The sequence below is a fragment of the Mastigoproctus giganteus genome, chromosome 6 (assembly GCF_048544385.1).
Source record: "Mastigoproctus giganteus isolate SK-2022 chromosome 6, ASM4854438v1, whole genome shotgun sequence".
Lineage (NCBI taxonomy): Eukaryota > Metazoa > Arthropoda > Arachnida > Uropygi > Thelyphonidae > Mastigoproctus > Mastigoproctus giganteus.
Window position 1 is genome coordinate 217304194 of NC_143580.1, and position 24904 is coordinate 217329097.

Genomic DNA, 24904 nt, shown 5'->3' on the forward strand with positions numbered 1-24904 from the left:
GATGTATGCGTGACAAAAAATATCTCTTCAAAGGATGAGCACACTGCCAAAAAATCGATAAAGCAATAAGGACATTGATTATGAAAAGATGGGAGTTAATAAATATTAAATTCGTATCTTCCACTTGCGTTTATCACCTTACTTCATATTTTCATAATAGCTAATAAAGTTTACAAGTTGAGGAGTTTCTCGAAGCTAAATATTCATGTTCCAATTCTCTAGGAACATTGAAAATTGTTATGGGAGAACTGGTGCGTAAAGTCGATGGTTAACTAAGTTACAGATGATTACAGCATAGAATATAATTTTGAGATTCAGCAGGAGAAAACCACTTTAACCTAACAGTGCATAATCCTGAATGTAATATTTTAACACGATTTCTGGATAATTAGTGCATTTAATGAATTTTACATGATTGGGTTCAGTGGAGTTTCCTTAGTAATTCTAGGAAGGCAAGCAGAATATGTCCCTATAATCACGACAAGGAGAAGGTGTTTATAAATTTCAATAACCACTGCGTTACTTGGGAATACTGCTCTTAATCCTCCGAACCATCCTGGAAGCCTTGGGTTAGTTACAGAGGTGTGCAACGGGATGGCATCGCAATTCTATTAGAACAAACTTTGCTACTAAAATTCCATGCTCTTCTATTGATGACTTAGCTGGGTGAATTTGCTATAAATTCGCTTATAACAAACTTTGAGCCTACATCAGAGAAGGAATGTGGAACACATCTTGGTTCTGTTTACATGAACGAGTTCTTTATGTCAGCTGAACCGGACTTATTAAAGATGATATAATAATAATTTTCCTGTTCATACTCTGAAACGACCACATAAAGTCAGAGGAGTTCACAAGAAAGAGAATTGAGGAATATCACCATGTTTAGCGGTCACGCGACTTGAATTACAGCCAACTCTTGCCACTGGCAGAGGTGAAAGTGATTCTTGCACTGCTTCTATTGGAATGAGAAGAAGCCTGAAAAACAAGATGCATGATATTTCAGAGACTGCTGGAAGTCATTGCGGTACAAGTAAACACATGGGTTGTGTTAGGGTACATAAGAATAAGAACAGGTGCATGTATACTCGCGTGTACACCAATGCTAGGAGTTTAGTAAATAAATTTGAGGTATTGCTCAAAGCATCAAAGGCGGATATTGTTGGGATGTCAGAGACGTGGTGTCACACAGATATAAGGAATGCTGAACTGGAATTTGGGGAGTACAACGTCTACAGAAGGGATAGACAGGACAGGAAGGGAGGAGGGGTTATGCTATTAGTTAAGAAACACATAAAATCCAAGGAAATGAAGCCAGTCGACATCGCTGGACAGTGCAGTGTCGAGTCAGTTTGGTGTGACATAAGCATTGGGAGATCAAAATTGAGAGTAGGAGTGTGCTATAGGCCTAATGACTCTGATGAGTATAATAAGAAACTGTACAGGGAAAGAGAGTGGGCCAGTACATCAGAGAGTCTTATAATGGGGGGATTTTAATTTCCCAGATATTGACTGGAATTTGTGGGTTGGTCACTCACACACCAGAAAGGCTTTTGTGGATTTATTGGATGATTGTTTTCTACATCAGCATGCTCGGGAGGAAACTAGAGGGAGTAATACTCTTGATTTGATTATCAGTAGTGATTCTTCATGCATTAAGAATCTGCAGATAAAGGAACCACTAGGTGGCAGTGATCACAGTGTGCAGAAGTGGGATTTACTCAAAGAGGTAACTACCAACAGGGGTAAAGGGAAGGGTTTTTTGCTTTCGGAAAGGCAACTACGATGGTCTGAGACAGTATTTAAATTCTATACAGTGGGACCAACTGATGATGTTACCAACAGCAAATTCAAAATGGGAAGCATTCAAAGAACTTACCTTGGAAGCTACTAGGCTTTACATACCAACTAAGAAATATTATTCAAGGTTTAGGCCTAAATGGATGTCAGATGAACTAATGAGACATATGGCAGAGAAGAAAAATGCATGGGATACATACAAATTAACACGTGACACAGAAGCCTATGATAGATACAAGGTGATCTGTAACCAAGTTACAAAGTAGGTTAGGCAGGCAAAGGCATATTACGAGAAATCTTTGGCAAGGGATGCAAAGAAAAACAGCAAAGAGTTCTTTACTTACGTAAACTCTAGAAAGAAGAGGATGAATCAGATTGGTCCACTTGATATCGATGGGTCAACTGTTGATGATCCTGCTCAGGTAGCTAACAAACTAAATGAATATTTTGCATCGACATTCACACATGAGGAGTTATTCAGCGAGGGGAATGCCAGAGGTGTATTCAACTCTGGCAGTAAGCTAGAGAATCTTGTAATAACTGAAAGTGGAGGAGAAATTGTTGAAGATAAACACAAGAAAAGCACCTGTGGTGGATGTGATCTATCCAGTTATATTAAGGGAGGCAGCAAAGGAAGTAAGCAAACCCTTAGCCATAATTATGAGAGCTTGCTTGGACTCAGGGGAGGTACCCACAGACTGGAGATATGTACAAATGTGACCCCAATTCACAAAGGAGGATCAAAGGCTGACACAAGTAATTACAGAGCTGTGAGTTTAACTTCTGTTCCAGGAAAATTAATGGAGGCACTGGTTAAAGAAGCACTGTAGGATCATCTTGACAAGAATTCAGTTATAGCTGGGACACAGCATGGTTTTGTTAAGGGAAAGTCTTGCTTGACCAATATGACTGGATACTATGATGCAGTTACAAAAGAACTGGATGCAGGGAATAACTTTGATATTATATACTTGGATCTTAGAAAGGCTTTGATGCTGTTGCACATGGAAGACTGCTGCACAAATTGAAGCAGTGTGGCATTGGAGGCAAATTGCTGCTAAGAATAAAGGGGTGGTTGAGGAGGAGAAGACAGAGAGTTGTAATCAATAGACACTGCTCATCGTGGACTGATGTTATTAGTGGAGTCCCTCAGGGTTTAGTGTTGGGTCCATTATTGTTTTCTGTATTTATAAATGATATTGATGATGGTATATCAAGCTTAATGTCCAAGTTTGCAGACGACACAAAGGTTGGCAGGGTTGTCAAGGACACTACTGACACTATGCTGCTTCAACAGGATCTGGAAAGGTTGAACAGATGGGTTGAGAGGTGGCAAATGAAGTTTAACATTGACAGATGTAAAGTATTACATATGGGAAACATCGACTCCAGAGCAACGTATCAACTCTGTGGTACTACACTGACAGTGGTAGAGAATGAAAAGGACCTGGGGGTAATTGTGCAGGCAGATATGAAGTTTTCTGACAGTGCAGACCGGCTGCAAGAGTAGCTCATGGTGTCTTGTCAATGATATATAGGAATTTTTCTAGCAGGGATAAGGAGGTGATTATTCTCTTGTATAAGGCAATGATCAGGCCACACCTTGAGTACTGTATACAGGTCTGGAGGCCTCATTTCAAGAAAGATGTAGAGCTGCTGGAACGAGTACAGAGAAGGGCAACAAGATTAGTGAATGGAACAAAGGGTTGCTCTTACGAAGAAAGACTTAAGTTTTTAAAATTACAGTGTCTGGAGGCTAGGCACCGGCGAGGTGATCTGATAGAGGTGTATAAAGCCTTGAATGGTTTGAGCATGCTCAATGCTGATGGGATTCTTTTTCTTGCTTAGAATAATCACCTGAGAGGGCATAAATTCAGATTGAGGAAAGACAGATGTAGGATAGATGTGCGGAAATGTGCCTTTAGCCAGCGGTAGTTGGTTGGTGGAACAGACTTCCATCCCTTGTTGTGAAAGTTGATAGCCTAAATAAATTTAACCTCAGCTGAACTGGTATATGGACTGGTATTTCGAACGAATGGAGAGGTGAAATGGGAGTGTTTTTTTTTTTTTTTTTTTTGGCTGATGCTGCATAAGCTTGCTTTCTTGCATCATATGCCTCTACTAATGCTAACTCAAACGTCCTTACAACACCCCTTCGCATTTGAACGCTCGGCTATGGTGTCCCCTGTAAAGTAGGTTAATAGATCAATCTTTTCTTCTAACACTTGTGGAGAGGCACCCTGCTCCATCTGTCGCTGTTCGCTTAACAAATTTCGTTAGATTAGTTCCATCGTTTTCTAGAGAAGAGGGAACAGAATTGATCTAACTAAGCTTCGAAAATCAGCACTACTTTCAAATTGATTGGCATTTTGTAATTGACTCAGGAGTCAATATGTGACTGAAAATGACAGACAATAAAAGTTCAAGAAAGAAAGGGTTCGTCAAAAAATTTTACCCATAAATCTATTGAAACGAAAGTCTGCCGAATGTGGTACTAGAAAACGTTCTTCAAATGGTGCTGTCCTCTTGATTCTCCGACATTGGTTCCATCTAACTTCTTTCTATTCCCAAGGCTTAAAAATTTCCCTGAAGGGATCGTTTTGGAGAAACTCTAACAACGTATGTCATGGGCACTAAAATCGATACCAGTAAACTGCCAAAGGGGAATTACTTTTAATGGGATAATAGCGAATAATTGGAATTTTTTTTTACCCATGCCATTAGATTTTTGTCAACAGTTGAACTAAGTATACAGATGGTCCTTAAGTAAGGAAATTATTTTGAATAACTATTGGTGTAAATATATGTAAGTTATTTGAAAAATAGTTTCCAATCTGTTTTTATTGTTTCAAAATAATTTGAACTTAAAAAGTTCCATGAGCCTTACAATGAAAGAGAGGATTGAAATTGTAAAATGGCGTGCAAAATATGAAAATGCTGCAGAAGTTGTTCTCGAGTTCAAGAATTTTTTTGGGCAAGGACCACCACAGTAAAGACCACAGCACAAAGTGTGAAAAAAAGTACCATTAAGTGAGAACATTGCACAATCTACCAATATCTGGTAGATCTTGTATTTCAAAGACATCTGCCAATTTGGACCTTATAAGAGAAGGTATCGAAAGAAGTCCGAAAATTTTTCAAAGAAAGCGAAAGTTTGGATTTTAAAATATCTAAAAAAGGGCTTAAACTGATCATTAGAGGACTTAAATACAGGGTTAATCATCCCATGCTGCACCTGCAAAGTTTGAATGAGGACGACATAGATAGAAGATTAGAATTTGTCGAACTTGGCCATTGTCAACGATATCCGATATCGTTGACAATGGCCAAGATATCGTTGACAATGTTTTGTGATTTAATGATTTGGACAGGTATCTCGGTCCTTTTTTTCTTTGAGGGACCCGACAGGAGAAAGCTACCTGGAGACTACTAAAAGACAAAATCTAGTTGCTTTTTATGCAGGGTGGTTCACCAACCGGCTGACTAAAATTGCTCACAAATTCTTACACGAAAAGTTCCGAAGTCGATGGATTTAACATCCTGTGATGTTAAGTCTGGGGAGCTACAGTCAAACATGTTTCGTTTCTTATGGACCTCTATGTATATATAAATGTCATATGAGAAGTTTCAATAGTTTGATTTCTGTTCAGTTATGTTTTATCGCAAATGTCTTCAAATTGTATAGTCCCAGAAAAGCTTTCTATCCTGCTTTGGTTCAACAAACAACTATAACAGTGCCCTCTTCTAAGTAGAAGCTCAGGATGAAATACATGGAGCGATGTGGAATGAGCCATTCTGCCAATGACAGTTTCATAGAACTTAACCGAACCGGTCATCAAATTCTGTGCATCGTAAAAATGCTGTATATGCAATCTTATTCTTCTGTTACAGACAGCAGCCACATATGACATTTCGTATTCAGTTCGAATTGCTGTGATGGATGCACTTAGCATTTCCATGGAAACGATACACCAATCGCTGACTAGATAACTCCACTCCCATAGACTGACGAATTTTAGTGCAGAAATAGGCTACGTTTTAAATAGAATGCATATCAATGTAGGGTATGGGACAGTTTAAATTAGTGAACGACGCCAAAGAATTGACATCGTTCACTAATTTAAAAGCACCAACATAAATCTTTTGAGCGAAGTGTACTGTGAGAATATGTTTTCCGTGCCATATTTTCTTAACCTTTCATGCGGATCTCAGACATTTACGATAAGGCTGTTTTTTGACAATAATTAAAATTCTGCGGTTTCTCCATTACCCAATAATGGCATTTTCTCTAATATATGAGTCATCCATTCATATACACACGCATGCAAACGATTATAAAATTGCCCACTCGCCATGTCATAGCTGCAAGCGATTCGAGAAGTCGCGTTGAACGAAAATCGATCACCCTCTGACTTAAAAGTTGTGGCCAATTGACAAGAGCCATCAACCCTTTTATGCCCAACGTACTTCATTGACCATTAATCTTCGAGCAAAAGAATTTCCATTTATGCTTTCAAAAGTAAATGAACGTCTTTCTCGGAGCTTTTGTCAATAAACTATACCGTAAGTTTTCTCCTCGGGGACAATTTTAAGGCTTCACTTAGAGGAAAAAGAAATTATTAGATGAAAGTACATTAAGGAGGGCTTTTAGTAATGCATTCTGATGTTTTTCGTACATGGCCTTAGGATAGAACGCTGTTTCGGATACATCCGTGTTCAATTTTTCCACTGTCTGTCTAACATTTGTCTTCCTTCACATCTTTATGTTTCCCTGTCGTTTTTTATGTTGTTTCTATATCTTTTGTAGATCTTATTTGTCTTTTCCCCCTTTTTACATGTAGTTTTGCTTTGTGTATGTCTGTCTGTTCTCTCTAGTGATGTTTCCATCCATCTTTTTATCCTCTATGTGCACATGTGTATCACTCTATCAATAGTTTTAAGTGTTTTCCACTCTGATATTCTTTATCTGTATATCTACTCCTCTGCTCGACAAAGTTAACAGAACACAATGTTTTTCATGAATGTTTTATTGTGAACAGTATCTCAAAAGGCGAATATTTGATATAATGGGCATCCTGGCATGCAAATTCCAAGTATCCAATAGAAATCGCTCTACCACCTTACAGAGCCGCAAATTATTCATCCCTATAAAAACACGGGTTTCGACCACATCATTTCATTCCCGTTTTTCTTTTTTGGCTTGCTCAGTGGGGTAGCCACATCTCTACAACTCAGGATGGCAAGTCATCGTCGTTTAGATTATTTTTTGAGATGGCGGGCCGTTGGACGACTTGAAGCCGAGCAGGCGGAGGTGGGCTTAATGTGACACTCAGTGTCGGCTCGTCTTGGCACTATGGAAGCAGTTTCAGGAGACAGGAACATTACAAGAAGAGCAGGACAAGATCACCCGAGAGCTACGTCGAACAAAACATACCGCTGTCTGAGTCTATCAGCAAGACCGAACCTTACGATGTCCTGTCATCAACTGTCTCTTGAGGTTGTTGCTGCTGCCACAGGTGAAAACATTTCCAACCGAACTGTGTTAAGAAGGCTCAATTCAAGTGGACTCTACGCAAGTAAATCAGTGGTTTGTATACCATTAAGCCCAGACCACCGCACAGCTGGTCAAAACTGGTACCCTGGATTGGAAAAAACGTTACCTGGCCTGACGAATCCCGGTTCCTGCTATTTCACGTTAATGGGAGAATCAGAATATGCGAAAACAGCATATGTCATTGGATCCCTTCTGCTAGTTGCGAACAGTGCGTACTGCAGGTGGCGAAGTAATTGTGTGGGTCACATTGGGTCCTTTAATACTAGTGGGGCAGCATTTGGATGTTACTATTGATTCTATTTTATATTTATTTATTTATTTAATCGGTAAAGAAAAGTTACATTCACCCCCTAGACAGCAATGATGTGCTAGGAGGGTAAACACAACTGTAAAAAGTAACATAATATCAATATTAGGTGAAATAAAATATACAAAGATCAAGTCAGTAATTAATTACAGAAGTTAAGACAGATTATGTTCAACATAATACTCTAAATACATTTGGCGTCTGTCCAAGAAGAGTGCTGGATGCCGGCAAGATGCTGCAGGCTGTTCGGAACAGGAGTGCATATCATTCTCTAACACAGAAGCTGAAAGCGGGTGGATTCAATCAGTGGAAGAGTGGCTGGTGCCCGTCTGAATGACGGACCGCGCCAGGCCGGACGAAGACCAGAGTCCTCCCGGTCGCTGACGCACTTCCCTCTGCTAGTAGGACGCCGCAGCCGGTTGAGTTCCAGAAAGGAACTTGTCAGCCATAAGGGTGGGCGATGGAAGGTCGACGGTTGTTATCCGGCCTGTCTGTGGCGCGACACCCGACCGTGGTCGAACGGTCCCTTGTGTGGGACCTCACCGAGCCCTCCCGACTGAGAGAGCGGGCTCTCTGGCAGGCACCCTTCAGTGACAGAAGCCACATAAAGCGATGATGAAATTAAAGATCTAAAATTGCAAGATTGTATGGGTATCAGCAAAAACGTTTGTTCTGTAGGCTTTGTCGACGCAAATCGTCTTGGGGTTGATATTTAGGTCGTTGAGAAGCCCAATCGTGCTTGCTAGGAACATAAGGCTCAGCGAGCTGATTTGGTTGAGGGCAGGGCTGATCATAGATACTTGCCGGTTAGTTATTCTGCTGCTCTTCGTGGGCAGGATGATAAGGCCATCAATGTTAGGAGCATCCAGTTTACCCGAAATGAGCTTGAAGAGGGTAATTATGTTACGAGTGGCGATGATTTGCTTCATCCCCACTTCGGAATTCCATTCAGCGAATTGTATATACATTCAATACTCGATTCCCAAGGAACCAATACTCGATTCCCAAGAACTGCCGCAGGTAGGTTGGACGGGCAGAGGATTTCAGATGAGTAGAGTGCCACTGGTACCATACAAGTTCGGACAAATCTAGTTATCAGTTTGCTATTGCCGTAACCCACAAGTTCCTATCGAGCCGAACAAAGGGTTCCGAAGAATTTGTTTCTTGCTTCCTTGATGTGCTACAGGAAAGACAGGTTCGAATCCCAAACCAAACCTAGGTCCTTGTGAGAGTTGACTAGTTTAATTTGATGTCCATTTATATAGACGTGCATTGGATTTATTTTTCTCCTCTTTGTAAACGTCATTTGGGCAGATTTTTCGGCATTTAGCTCAATACTAATGTATTAAAGAAATGTGCTTATCTGAGAGATTTGTTTTGTTGTAGCTCTTTGGACAGAGAGCGCTTGCTTCGGCTGATCCGAATGAATGAAGAACTTCAGATCATCGGCGTACGATATCATGCAAGGGAAATTTGCTAGCAGAGATTCCAGAACCGCTACAGACAAAACGCCACCCTTTAGAACCCCCTCTGAAGACAGTAAAGGATCGTGAGAGACCGTTGTGCTCAACAAGGAACCGTCTTTCCTGCAATTTTTTTTTGAGTACAGTGAGGAGGTTATCGGAGCTCCTGAAGTAGTTCTTCAGGATGTTAAGTAAAGATGTGATGGAAATCCTATCATATGCAGATTTAACGTCAAAAAAAATTATGTCCACCTGCGTTCAAGAATTCAAAGCTTCCTGTACGTGAAACAGCGTTTGAAGGAGATTTTTGGCAGTAGATCTCCCAGGAACAACGTTGTGAAGGCGGCATGGTCTGTGATGAAAACAGTGCTCAATAAGTTGTGCTAGAATTGTCTTTTCAAAACCTTTAAGAGGCGAAGAGCCCACTGAGATTGGACAAAAATACTTTTCAGTTTTAGGCCTCGAATTCTTCGGAATAGGTTTGACACAGTAGGGTGCCCAAATTTGAGGCACCGAAGATGTTTGTAAAATTTCATTAAAGATATCTAAAAGAACATCCACAATGAAGACAGAGAATATTTTAATGATGAACAAGGGAAATCCATCAGGCCCGACTGTAGCTTTGTTCAGTAACTCGTTTATTACTTTCAACAGATTTTGCTTTGTGATATTCAGTGTAGATAGGGGAGTCAAATCGCATAAAGGGATGGAGAAGGGATGATTAGATTCTTCCTTTACGCAACTCTCAAAAAGATCTTATCTGTCTTCCGCCGGAACGCAGTGCTGACGCCAGGACCGAGCTAGCTTCTTTTGTAGATTTCAGAGAATCTTGGCACAGATATTCCCATGATTGTAACTGGCGACTTTAATATGCCTAGCCCAAGACACGATCAAGCTAAAGAATACCTTGATGCAACCCTCCAAGGGGAGAGCAGAATTTGGATTTATTATAACATAATCTGATAAACATAAAAAATATCACCCATCAAACTAAATTCCAGTCAGATCACAACCCAATATGTTGTGAAATTTCCCTATCGAATAGTGCAGGTGAGCAACGCATCGATGAGCAAACTCGTCAAACCAAGAAGATATACTCTCTTAAGTTCATTAGACCTGAGATTATTTTAAAACATTTCAAGACCTACAACTGCAATGCTCTATACAGTAAACTGGTGGAAGAAGCTGCCAACTTGATTGAGAAAGAGCTCCTATTTATTGCTGACCTGGGTGCCTCAAAAGAGGTAAGGGTCACCGACAAAACTAAACCGTGGTTCAACGAGTATTTAAAACAAGCGTTTATGGCCAAGCAAAAGGCTTATAGGAGATGGAAAAAATCAGGATTGAATGAAGAAGACTTCACGGACTACAAGAAAAAAAAGAGCCATTTTCTTGAAAAAGAAACGATATTCACGCTACGAAGAGGTTATTAGAAAGCTTCGACATTGGAAAAGAATCGTGAACAAAAAGGCCGCTAAATTTGAAATGGAAGAAACCACATTCGGACACTGGGCTAAGGAGTGCTTTGAAAGGCTGCCAGTTGAAGGAGTAAAGCAAAAAATATCCAAGGATATTAGCTGGAGAATATGGGGGACAACATATTTTAGCAAGAGGAGACGTTTTTGGGAAATGCTTTATCCACAGTCACTATTTCTAGAGAAGATCTCATCAATGCCATTAATTCCTTTCCTACCAAATCTACGATCGGCTCCGATGGGTTTACTGTCTTTATTTTAAACATATGCAGTGCTTATATTGTTGATGTGCTGTTGCACATTTTCCAAAACATCCTGAGAGATGGAGTCCTCCCCCAGAAATGGAATCACTGGGGAGGACTTTGTGCGGCCGGTGCCAAAAAAGAAGAACCCTAAGGCCTCTTCAGACTTTCGACCTATATCCATCAGTTGTTCTCTTTTAAAACTTTTTGAAAAAGCCATCCTTCCTGCTTTAACCCAACAGTGTTTTTCGCACAGGCCACCCCACCTCGATACTGTAGTACCGAGACGATCCACTACTACTAATCTGTTGGAGACTCTCTTTAGAATGCAGCAAGCACTAAATGAAAAAGCCCAAATTGACATCATATTCCTTGACATAAATGCAGCTTTCGATAATGTGTCGTTACCTGCACTTGAAAACATATTGAAAGTTTATTTCCGCATTGAGGGCAAACTATTACAGATCGTCAAGGCCATTTTGGAGCCAAGGCACCTAATTGTACAAAACTAAGAATTCCGTGCAGAATACACCCTCACGTGGGGCATCCCTCAGGGAGGTGTTTTATCAGCTTTGCTGTTCGCTGCCGCCCTGGAGCCTTTTCTGGCTCGGAATCAGAATTTTATTTCCTACGCCGATGATATAAAATATTTTGTTGTCTCTAACGAAGGACCTTTGGCGTCCGACGTCAATTTACATGCCAACGCTAAGCTGTATGAACTGGAGACATACCTACGCAAAATCGGTTTGTGGCTAAACTCAGACAAGTCAGCACAACTGACAATAACTAATAAGAAGATAAAAAATCAAATCAAATTATCTATTAATGGAGCACAGATTAAGAAAGTCAACTCATACACCGACCTAGGAGTGATGTGGGACGAGGGCCTTACCTTCCAAAGGCACTTTCAGAACACGAGAACAAAAACTCTCGCTGCCATAAGGGCTGTAAGACAGGAAATAACTGGGATTCGAAACCAGCAGCTAGTGACCCAATATATCCAAAGATGTATCGTTCCTGTATCCTTATATGCTTCGACAATTTGATCCTCTGCTCCAAATACTTATATTAGGAAATTTCTCATTGTGAAGGGCTTCCGGGCAGGAAGCCCTTCACAATTTCGAAATCCATACTATACGCAAACTTGAACACAGCTCCGTGGATTCAGATGATCACAATTCGTGACATCTGCACTCTAGCACAACTTCTGATTGGGAGTTTAGATGCCCCTCAAATTGAAAATCTTGTAATAAGGCCGCCCTGGAGCCCGCTTCCACAACCCTCATAGTCTCCGAAGCGCTCTCAACGGACGGATTAAGACGGGTGTTTCCTGCCAATACTCTGGAGCTCTTTAGAGACCTCAAAATAGACCCGGACAGGTACTGCCGTGAGAAAACTTACAGGAAGCTCATTGCAGCGAATCTGTATACGAAACTACAGATATGATCAAGAAAGACTTAAAGTGCCCTGGAACTCATAAAAATCTTAAATGAACGATATATTGTGTTTCCAAAAAACTCTTATAGGACTGAGGGTATTCCTTTTGCTCAGAGAATGACAATGAGGACCAATTCATAGTGTAAATGACGATGTCATTTTTCTATGTATGTATAATGTTTTATAATTTTGTAATTTTTCTATGAATGTATGATTTCTGTATCTATGTAATTTTTCCTCTATATTTATATATCTTATGTATTTGCTGATATTTTATCCTATGTTACACTTTAATAAAGTTAGTTGGATGTATGTATGAGCCACCCTCCTAGATAATTTCTTTGCAGGGGTGTTTGTTGAATAAACTGATGATGATAATAATAATAATAATATTGTCTGCCCATTCTATGAAGAGGCTCTCATCCACCTGAATATCCTTGAAGTGCTTTGCAAATGGCCGCTTCGAGCATACTGTTAGCTATGTATCTATAGTTGGCTTGTCGTTTTTGCTTCAGAAAAGATGCACGCTTGTTTTTAAAGTTAATAAAATCGTGTGTGGTTCCAGAACGCTTCCATTTCCTGAAGGCACGCTGTGCCTTCACGTCTGTTGAGAACCACAGTTTTGTCCATTCTCATCTGCCATATCTGAATTGTCTATATTTTCGTTAGGCCACAGTCAAACATGTTCCATGTCACAGTCTTGGAAACCGAGACGTTCACTGACTCTAAAGAGGAGGAATAATAAAACCTCTTCCTTTAGAACGACTTAAATATTAAATTACTCCCAGTCATGGCTCAAATAGTTGACACTAGAAGAGAAAATACGTAATTTTAATATTTTGTTTCCCTTGTAATGATAATTGTTTCCTGTTTCTTATATTGAACAGTAAATGTAATAAAAAAGACACCTTAAACAAAATAAAAACATTTTTATTTAAGTTTTTATTTTGTTTTCGGATAACCAGAATTATGCTATGTCTAGGTTCCCCCGCCGCAAAACAATAAACCCATATTGAAGTCATAGTTCTCACATTCCATCAAAATCGCACGAATAGAAAACTAATATCTAGCTTAACCCATTCTGATATATATATATATATATATACACTACCCTCCCACAAATATTCGGATACCATCGCATTTATAAAAATATGAATTTTAATTACTGAAAAATAAGTTTAAAAGTATGCTATTTCATGCATATTTTTAAACCTGCTAATGCTTTTTGCGCATCTTGTTCACGATACCAGAAAGGGGTGTCTCAACAATTTTGATACTTATGTAGTCGGCGAATCACTGTCAGAGTAGTCCAGACTCTGGTCCAATAAAAATAGTTATTCGATTGGTGAAAACTCAGTCAAATTTCCATACTTGTGAATTTGAAATTGATTCCAAAATACTGTACATTCTCATCATGGACCCCCTGATTCTCAATCAGTCAAAAATATTGGAGATTGTCTAGAAAAACACATAGAAGAGAGATAGAGAGAGAGCGAGAATTGATCTCTTTGGGGATAACGAGATAGTTTATTTGCCACGTACATCCAAACTGTGTTATTCAAATTCGACAGAATACAAAAATATGGATTTCTTTCTAAAGGCGCCTTCAGGATGATTTTCAATATGAACTATCTTTAAACAATTCTATAACAATGTGTAATGTTTCTGTAATGCTTTTGTTTTTTATCGAAAAGTTTCTAAAGTTTTTTTTTCTTTTTCCTTCAGGCATGCCCTACAGGGATTGTAAACGAAACGACATTCAAGGATGTCTATGCTCAGTTTTTCCCTCAAGGAGGTAAGATATTTATTGTAATTTATTAAATGACACACCGTATATTCTGCATATAAGTCGACTTTTGAAACAATAAAAATTGGTTTAAAATTTTAAGGTCAAATTATATCTGACTATGAAAGGACACGAATTAATACCACTATATTTTCAAATTATTACATATATATATTTTCACTCAAATATACCTTGTTGATCATCTAAATAAAACATCCGATGAACACATAAAACATCAGTAAGAGCGATGCCATGTCGTCTATGCCTGTAAGTTTAAGTTTCATGACCTTTGACATGAGAGAGTACTTTATACGCTTACCACTTTCTTTACTGTGTAGCGTAATAAAATATCACATTGGAAACCTTTAAAAGAAAGTACAGAAATAAGTGAATTTAAAAGTAGACAGTGTTCTCGATGCAAATAATAAATATCTGTGCGAAATACGAAGGATGGCTGTAATGGGTGGAATTAAGGCGCTTATATGCGCCTTATAATACTTCTGTATGCTACTTGTACGAAATTGCATTGTGTGATGGTACTTTGAAGGTTTCATGGTTTTTCATCCGGAAACTTTAGATTTTCTTCCAGCAAACCGACCTAAGAACAAACGCAATTACAGACTAAATATACTGACGCCTCATAGCCTAAAATTCTTTGGCGCTAAATATCCACTTAACCCGATGTGTTTACACTGTTAGTTTTTCAAAGAAATATCTTTATTTGTATTTTATTTTCAAACTTCACTCTTACAGAAATATCCAAATTCGCAAGGCGTGAAAACAGTAAAATACAATTATTCAAAAAATATATATACAATCAAAGCGATATTATGCAAATAAATATATCTATAATATTTCAAACTTTATTTCAGTTTTAAAATCTTAAAACTGATAATTTAAAAATATAATCTATATTTAATCTCAGTGCTGCTATTAATATCTTTACAGATGCCAGCCAGTATGCTCATTACGTATTTAAGGCTTTTGACCACGACCACAATGGTACAATTACATTTCAGGTAAATATATTTTGATTGTGATGCGTTTCGTTGAATGTCACTTATAACTGATTTGAATGTGTGGTGGACTCAGTCCAATGGGATGATTTCAATTCAGAGCCAGACAAATACAGTACACTCATATAACAACACTGTAGGAACGCCAAGGAAAAAGAATACTTCACAGAGCATATTTTAATACGATATAACTCCAGATTTTATCGATATTTATAAAACAGAAATGTAAATTTCGAAAAAAATAAATCCCCTTGTAAATTTTTAAAAAAGAAATCCCCATGTAAATTTAAAAAAAATAAATCTTCATGTAAGTTTCTAAAAAAAGAAATCTTCGTGTAAAATTAAGTCTTCATGTCAATTTCTAAAACAGAAATCTTCATGTAAATTTCGAAAAAATAAATTTTCTAAATTTATAAAAAAAGAAATTTTGATGTAACTTCTAAAATATTCAAATTTCACTCGAATTTTTTTTAAAAAAATTTTCATGTAAATTATATATATATAAATTATATAAACCTTTAATAAATTATATTAAACCTTTATATAATTTTTTAAGAAAAAAATCTTCATATAAATTTCTAAAAAAGAAATATTCTTTTCTTTTTTTTTTTCTATTTTAATTTGAATTTAACTTCTTTCGAAAAAATAAATCATGTAAATTTATAAAAAAAAAATTCATGTAAATTTATAGAATTTTTCAAGTAAATTTACAAAAAGAAATCTCGATATAAATTTCCTTTCTTTTTCATCTCTATTTCATTTTTTAAAAAATAAGAAATCATATAAATTTAGAAAAAAAAATCCTTATATAAATTTCTAAAAAAATAAATGTTCATGTATATTATTAAAAAGAGAAATCTTCATGTAAATTTGTAATAATAAGAAATTTTCATGTAATTTTCTAATAATAAGACATTTTCATGTAATTTTCTAATAAAGAAATCCTAATGTAAATTTCGAAAAAGAAACCCCCATGTAAATTTTTAAAAAAGAACCTTCATGTAAATTTCTAAAAAAAAAGAAATATTCATGTAAATTTCGAAAAAAAATAAATTTTGTAAATTTGTAAAAAAGAAATCGTGATGTAAATTTATAAAAAAATTTCATTCAAATTTTTAAAAAAAATCATGTAAATTTCGATATTAAGAAAACTTTATTTAAATTTTTAAGAAAGAAATCTTCATATAAATTTCTAAAAAATAAATATTCTTATAAATTTCTTTTCTTTTTTAATTTGAATTTATTTTTTTTCGAAAAAATAGATCATGTAAAGTTATTAAAAAATGTAATGCAAATTTATAACAATTCTTCATGTAAATTTGTAAAAAAAGAATTCTTCAAGTAAACTTCCGAAAAGAAATCTTCTTGTAAAGTTCTTTTCTTTTTCATTTCTATTTCATTTTTTGGAAATATAAGAAATCATATAAATATAGAAAAAAAATCTTTATGTAAATTTCTAAAAAAAATAAATGTTCATGTAAATTTATAAAAATTCTTTGTGTAAATTTCTAAAAAAAGAACTCTTCGTATAAATTTCTTCTCTTTTTCATTTCCATTTCATTTTGTTTTTTGAAAAAAGGAACTCATGTAAATTTCGAAAAAATAAATATTTTTGTAAATTTCTATTAAAGAATCGTCATATAAATTTCGAAAAAAAAAAGAAATCTTCCAGTGTTTCAAAAACAAAAGGAAATATTAATGTAAGTTTTTTTAAAAAAGAAGTCTTTGTGTAAATATCAAAAATATCATCTAAATTTCTTCAAAAAATCTTAACGTAAGTTTCTAAAGAGAAAAATCATGTAAATTTTGAATAAAGAAATTTAGATATAAATTTCCTTATCCTTGATTGCATCTTTCTCAAAATGTCTTGCTTTTAGGAATTTGTGGTTGGACTGTCTACCATTTCAAGGGGTTCGCCTACAGAGAAACTACAGTGGACCTTCAATCTTTACGACATTAATGGTGACGGGTGTATTACCAGGGAAGAAATGTTTGACATCATCAACTCCATCTATAGTCTGTTGGGGAGATTTGCAGAACCGACCGTCAATGAAGAAACCACACGCGATCACGCCAACAGGGTGTTTGATGTAAGTAAAGCAAGATCGAATTTTGGAGTTGCCTAAAAATTACAGGCATCTCCCCGATGCTTTATAAGTAACCAAAGCGCTCTTGTAAATTTAATTATATTCTTGTAATCTTTCCCACTTCTTTAAGCATTCTGCCATTGCTCTTAGACACACACAGAAAGTATTTTTAAGGCTTTTCGCACAAAATTTTAAACAGCCGAAGGGATCGTTTCTAACTTTAATGATCCCAAAGTATCCTACATAAGTTTGTACTTTTGAACTTTAATTCGTTCGTCTTTCGTTTGACCTTCGTTTTTGTAATGGCCTCAGATGGAAATAAGATTACAGTAGAATAATAAAAGAAAGTTTGACGCATCTTAAGATAAACAACAAAAGATAATTCTTTTAGCATCGTGAAACAGTAAGTGATGGGGGAAAAAAACTCCCAATTAAGGACAAAATCTATTTAAATACCTTTTCTTAAATAATACAACCCAAGATGAAAATTTAAAGCTGACAAAATCTGACAGACTTCAATTTCTCGTAAAGTGCTGTATTAGAAACTAAACGAATTCTAAAAAAAAGTAAAATGCCATAGACACTCGCGCCACCTGGATTCAATGCAACATTTTTTAACCTGATTTTGGAAATTATTTTTTATACCTGTTTTGTTGCAGTTTAAAGAAATAATCTTTGTTTGTAGATACAGTATAATTTTAATTATTATTATTGTCGTATTAATTACTATTAATTAATTAAATAATTATTACATCGTAATAATGATTTTATTATATATACTTATACTATCGTATTTATATCCTTTTTTATCTGTTTTATTTTATTCAACAGAAACTTGATCTTAATAAAGATGGGGTCGTTACATTTGATGAATTTCTGGAAACATGTTTACAGGTAATAATTATTAATACTAGTAATCATGAGAATGACTCATATAAACAGTTTTCTTTGCTAAAAAATATGTGCTTATATATCTGAGGGTGATGGATCTCTTCCAACTTTGCAAAATGAACTCAATTAGTATAATATTAGCTAGATGTTGAAAGTACTCTTGGTAAGAGAAAACTTTTAATTAAAAGGTGTGGCAATAAAGCAAACTGGTGCAATAAACAGAACACAAAGCTCAAAAATAGTTTTATTTTTATTCAAATCAGCACCTGATTGAATGCACTTAGTACAGCGTCTAAACGTTTCTGAAAAGAGTCGGCGGTGGTGTCCAAAGTGATGTTCAGTTCTGTGGTTACGTTTTTCCTTTATGTCCCCACCACCCTGAAATCCCTTTTCTTTGAGGGCAGTTTTCACATTGGGAAAGAGGAAGAAATCCGCTGGTGCTAGATCGGAAGAGTAGGGTGGATGATTGATCTGAACATTTCGTCAGAAATGTCACAAGTGTGTAATGGGCGGGAGCATTGTTGTACAAAAAGAACCAGCTGCCTTTCTCTCGAAATACAGTTGCCTGGGAAATGCGCTTCAATGTCTTTGAAGCACCTGTGCGTAGAACGCAACATCGACTCTCTCTCTCTCTCTCCCCTTCAGGTACAAATTCCTTGCGAATCACATCCTGTTTGACGAAAAACATGATCAGCATCGTCTTAATCCTGAACTTCTGTAAAAAACAATTTGGGCCTTGGTAATGATTTTGAAGTCCACTGAATGCTCTGAGTCGTACTGAAACTCCCAACAATCGTCTCTAGTGACAGTACAGTCCAGGAAATTAGGATTTTCTTGACAAGTCTGAATGAAGTCTTCGCATGATGACACTCTTTTTTTGCTTCTGCTCATTCGTGAGGCTGTGTGGTACAAATTTTCCACAGATCTTCCTTTTCCCTAAATATTCACGCAGAATTTGACGAATCGTCTCTTTATTCATATCCAAATTATCAACCATCATGCTGACAGTCAAACAACAAAGTCGATCTCTGTACCACCATCTATTGTTGGAAATCTGAACTACAACATATCACTTCCATTTATATTCAGACTCATCGAACTTGACCGCAACAGCACCAGTCCGGGAACTTTATTGCTACACCTCGTATATTTGTTTTTGGTACTTATTTAAAACTATAAAATATGAGGAGTTACTTGTCTAATTTTATTTATATTTGAATATTCATCCCGCGTAATAACTTTCACACAATACACTGAGTCGCCACTTAAAAAGATTTAAGTGAATATCTCAGAAAACGCAAACCTGCTGGATTACTCATGTATGACTATCGAGATTGGTCGAAAATGGCCCATTTTCGTGTTATTTTGCAATAATGGGAAGAGCAGAATATGGAAAAAGTAGCATGGCATTTGGCCCCTGGATACCGCCAGAGCAGTCTTTAGATGCCACAAATTGTCTTGTTTGTGACGACTGTGGAAAGCAGTTGAATCAATTGTCCATGCCACAACGAATCCGGGTATTATGAAGACTCAAGATCATCTACTAGCTATTATATGCGTATCTAATAAAGTGGCCACTCAGTCTATATTCGTAAAATTCATTTAGTTTAATTTTTGATAGAATGAAAATGTTGCCGGTTCAAAACATTTCTTTTTTTAATTTCCAGGATGACAACATCATTAAGTCGCTCAATTTGCTAGATACTGTACTCTAATTGGATCCCATCCCGATGAAGGAGATGAGGATGAATCTTTATCGAAATACGGTGGATGGAAAGATGGTTGATCTTTCCTTTGTCGCCTGCCGAAGTTCAGCTTTGGTACCAGTTGGCCAATGATCTTTATCCAACGAAAAATATAAATAAACATAAAAATAAAAACGTGGGGGCTGCATTCCTATCCAACCAGCAGACCCAGCTTCCATAAATACACTTTTTGCTGTTCCAAATATTGAATGAGCTTCCATGGTTAGTTTTTACATAGCTGTGCTGTAGTTATTTTATTTCTGGTCTCCAATTTTCGCCGTCCATGAGTTCAACAGTTCAAACCATTTGGTATTTAAAAAAAAAAACAGTTATAAACATCAAGAATGTACAGGTTAGTCTGTTTTAGTTTAGATTAGCAAAAGCTGGCAGAGATTCTATAATAAGGCGTCCATAGTTATTTGAAGTAATTTTATTGTTTTAGCATTGCATGCTTAATTCTCAAGTCCTCTTGTAGATTTATTTCGAACCAATAGAGAAGCTTATACTTCAATTAGGAATCCGTAGCCCTACTCTTTCTCTCCCACAGTTATCTGTCTCAAGGGGCCCATTCAAAAGCGATCTCTAGGATAGTCTAGCCGATAAGAAAACAACAACAACAACAAAAAACCTTTGTAACCCTGATATTGTCCTATTTTTATATTGTAAATGGGAGTTTCGTTCCCATTTTAATTGGTGAAAAGTGCCAATGGTTTACCAGTTCGCTAAGTGGAAGTTTATCAAAGGATCGCATGTTTTGGGCGTGCGTTTTCCGGTTATATATGTCTGTTTGTATCGCATCTTACTGAAGGTTTCGAATTATTTTATTTTTCATTGATCCTTAATATCGGTTACAAAGTCATGTATATATGATTATTATCGTGTATATTCGATTTTCGTTTTGTTTTAAAACCTTTACCAATTGTTCCCAAGAGATTTGTACTATATTTATGTACCTTTTCAGCTTTAGTGTTCTTAGCAGGGTTATGAAATGTCTCGTGACATTTATTCAACATTGTGATTTAAATAAAGAATAAAATATATCAATTGTTGCCTCTAATGTTGTTTTTCTTTTTAGGTGAACACACGTCAACAAAATTTTTAGATAATCTCTAATGTAGTAGGAAAACTACCTAAGCTTGACTGTAAGTACGCTCAGATAACCAGTTGAGTTTTGTGCGTCTAAACAAAACTTAGACACAACTAGTGAAGCTTGAGATTAAGCGGGAAAAAAATTGGGTACAGTTCTCTTCTCTGATGAGTCTCGTTTTAGACTACAATCAGATTCTAGACGTCATTTCATCGAGACAACGAGAAATTCGGTACCATCCCTCCAAAATCAGAGAATGGTCAACCATCAATGGCCGCACCCCTCTTCATGTTTTTGATAGGGGTACCGTAACTGTGCAAAGGTACTGAGAACAAATTTTCGAACTCTACGACTTTTTTAGGGGTGCAGTTGGCACACATTTTAATAGAACTCAAGTGGTGGAGGAATATCTTGAAACTGAAGATATCCAACGACTTCCGTGGCTAGGAAGATCGGCAGGCAAATCCGATCGTCTCTTGGGCGTCGTATTGCACGCAGACAATCAACTCCTCGGTCACTTGATGAGCTAAGGTCTGTACTGGTGGAAGAATGGTATTTGTTTCCACAGAATCTTATTGACACCCTTATATCCAGCATGGTTCACCACTGTCAGGCCTGTTTAGCCGTTGGAGGGGATAATATGCCGTACTAATATCATGTGACCAAATTTCGAGCATCTTGTATCGACTTCTGTAATGTGACCTTTTTGATAATTCTTATACAGTCACTATAAATGTCCCTAATACCTGACCGAAATTTCCTACTATCTCTTCCTTTCATCGTCCTTCTATAGTACACCACCATATCAAATTTTGTCCCGCTTCATTGCAAGCTGCACAAGTTACGTCACGTTTTCTACGTGTTAGATTTGATTTCATTTTTCAGAAAAGTGGCTTCGTCTACATTATATTCGTGGTCAAGCCGAGACCTACATGAGACTGAGAAGTAGTGTACTAAAAATAAAACACTGTTTTATGCTGTGTTTCTATGACAACTCATTCAGAAGTACATTGGTCAACAAATGTATCACTATTTTATAGCCTATAAAAATGATTTCAAATTCACCTGCAAATGGCATGACAACATCGTTTAATAGAGTTCTCTATAGGAAAGAAAGTAGGAGACTAGCTGAATAGTATGAAGAAAAATAATCCGCGGTTACATTTATTTAATACGCCTTTCCACTCCACATTCACACTATGGAGTGAATGACCATGAGCTACCTATTGATTTTCTCCTTACTATAACAACCGAATGGGAAAAAATGTGATGTGAATATCTTAGAAAGAATTCCTAGATATTTTATTGGCGATTTTTACGTTCATTTTTGTACTACTACATCTTTTTTATATCATCTTACGAAAATTCATAAAGTGTAAAAAGCCTTTGGGGGTTTGCATTCTGGCTTTGAAATAAGCAATAAAATTTCAGAAAGGGCTCTCAAAAATCCCAATGTTGATTCCCAGTCATCTTATTACTGACGTATAGCAATTAGGCAACTGAGAATCAAATAACTGTCGTTGATTACAGTCTTCAAACCTGGCTTGAAAATATTCAGAGAAAACCCTAATTTTATCTAGTGTATAATCCTTAACTTTTGGACTTTCAACGCCCTTTTCGGGAGTGAATTTCCACCTTTTTTTTGTGTGGGGAAGAATGACTGAAAAATTTTATAATATATAACTTTGCGATCGTCTAAAATCACATTCAGTACAAAATTATCTCGATTGGCATAATAAAAGGTTAAACGGTTTATGAAATTGGTTGGTTGGTTGTTGTTGAATTTTTTTGGCACAAAAGCAACTTTGGCCATATTGCACCTATTGAATCAGTTTATCTCGGCCTATGCAATGGTCTGATCCTCACTAATGGGTAGACTACATAGATTTTCAACGGACGACAATGACTGACAGTTAAATCTCCTACCAAATGACTATCCTTCACTCGTTCAATGGTGGAAATAACCAGGCAGCAACTTATTAAAACAATGAGGGCGTTTTCCACCAGCAACAACTAGCGTTGATAGTATATCACAGTTCATTATCAAACCACTCATTCCCATACCTTTTTGATCCTTTGTTCTCCACTTTCAACAGAGTGTCATCCCAACAACACTTCCTCCCGAAGATTGGAGACTCCATCCGGCAGCAACCGAAAGTTACAGAGCCCACTGGTCCAGTACACTATAGATCAAATTCCTGTGCATCAAGCCTGTTGAAGTCTCACGAGAACATTCTGTTATCGATGATAGCTCATGAGATTCTTCTCAACAAATCACCACACTAGGCCTGTCAGGGGAGGCACTGTCACCAAACTTGTTTCTACAACCAATGCTATTCTGCAGGCATTCAAACGCAACGACGAGTTGGCAGTCACTTACATTGATGAAAATCTGCATTCCACGCATGTTCCTATCTAACGATCCATCTGCTTGAAAACTACTACTGCGTTCATGGAAATATTCTTTAGTCGCTGACTACCCAAGGTTACAAGGTTCAGATCAAATGGGCTGGCCAACAAAAAAATCAACTGACTCAGTGGTCCGAAACTGTTAACATCGTTGACTTGTATATACAGCAAACTCCGGTTTTAACATTTCTGCTTATAACGCTTTTTTTTTCAAGTCTCATGATCAATTCGATGACGTGCCATGCATTTTTTTATAGCGAGAGCTATAGCCGTTAAACATTTGCAGAATACTCAATATCATCATCAACCCGATTTGAAATGTGTAAGGCCTGTATGCTTCAACGATATGGTCTTATTTGTTCCCTTCCCCCTGCTGTATAAAAACTAACTAAATAAATAAATAAATTCTTTATTGCTAATACTACTGAGTAATATTGGTTCTAAGATGGTTCAACAGGAGCAAGAAAAGGCCCTTTATCATATTGAGATAAATTTTAAGGCTTGGAAACAGATGATCATTTCTAGAACCATTCATACTCTGGTCCAAAACTTCACCAAAAGAACGAATGCACCTGAGGATGGCACTTCATGTGTAGCATTCTCTACAGCTTAATGCAGGGGTTCTTAACTTTTTTTTTTTTTACAGTAACCTCCATTCAAATTTGTTCGCGTTCTCACCGCCCTTATTCTGTCTTTCAAAATATGTAAATGAAATGATCAGGAAATGCAATTTTGAAGAAAGATGAAGAAATTTTTCTTAGATGAAAAAATTAAACAAAATTACTGTATAAGGTTTAAATGAAAATAGGAAATGCAAATTATGAAAAACAGAATAAAGGGAGATGGACAAACTATCATTCTGTCGAAAATACTACCATGACGATCAATACTGAGTATCTTTCTGTGTCCTGTCGAAAGATGACATCATATTTCGACATGAGACAGAAAGATACTCAGCATGATAAGACTGTTACAAGCATTACAGCAAGATGAATACCGATAATTTTTTGAAATGTTTATTATTATTATTATAAACAGAATTTTCGAAAACTCGAAAAAAAAATAGAAAAAGAACATCAGCATTTGAGAAATACGTAAATTCTCAGGACAGCATGTAATAGAAAATAACAAAAAAAGTTATCCTTTACAAATATAAAATAATAGCTTTTTCAGATATGATAGTATTTGCTTCAATCATTTGTTCTAAAGACTTTTTTTTAATTATGAAAATGAGAAATTTCTCAGGGACTGCGGTCGGTAAGTCATGGAAACAACCTAAGACTGTAATCGAACTCCTCAGTAGAGCAGTTCGGTTACAGTCTTAGAAATTCCAATAGCGATGCGCCAATTGAAACATAAATTGCATAAATCCATTGAGACAATGAACCATTTTCGGTTTCTAAGAGGATCATAATTACCAGAACAATAATGTTATCAGCAGCAGTGCAGTTTTCAATCACAGTTGATTAGGGAAATCTGGGCTTGAATCCCATCAGAGACTAGCGGAATTCAAAAAGACCTTTTCAATCGGTGCTGTAGTTAGACAAACCTCAGACGGAGGTTGTAGAGTTTTCGTCGTGAGTTATTCCTGGTTTTTCAGCCCGT

General features: G+C 36.6%; 1 protein-coding gene across 1 annotated transcript in view; it reads left to right on the top strand.

Moving 5' to 3' along the window:
* LOC150084972 (A-type potassium channel modulatory protein KCNIP1-like) overlaps window positions 1-20860 on the top strand; it is a 74783-nt gene extending 53923 nt beyond the window's left edge. Inside the window, exons 3-7 of the mRNA XM_090375679.1 lie at window positions 14004-14073; window positions 15013-15083; window positions 16958-17170; window positions 17999-18061; window positions 19726-20860. Of these exons, the coding sequence (XP_090231805.1) occupies window positions 14004-14073; window positions 15013-15083; window positions 16958-17170; window positions 17999-18061; window positions 19726-19773 (465 nt within the window). The 3' untranslated portion in view covers window positions 19774-20860. The remainder of the gene's footprint in view (window positions 1-14003; window positions 14074-15012; window positions 15084-16957; window positions 17171-17998; window positions 18062-19725) is intronic.
* The last annotated feature ends 4044 nt before the right edge of the window (window positions 20861-24904 follow it).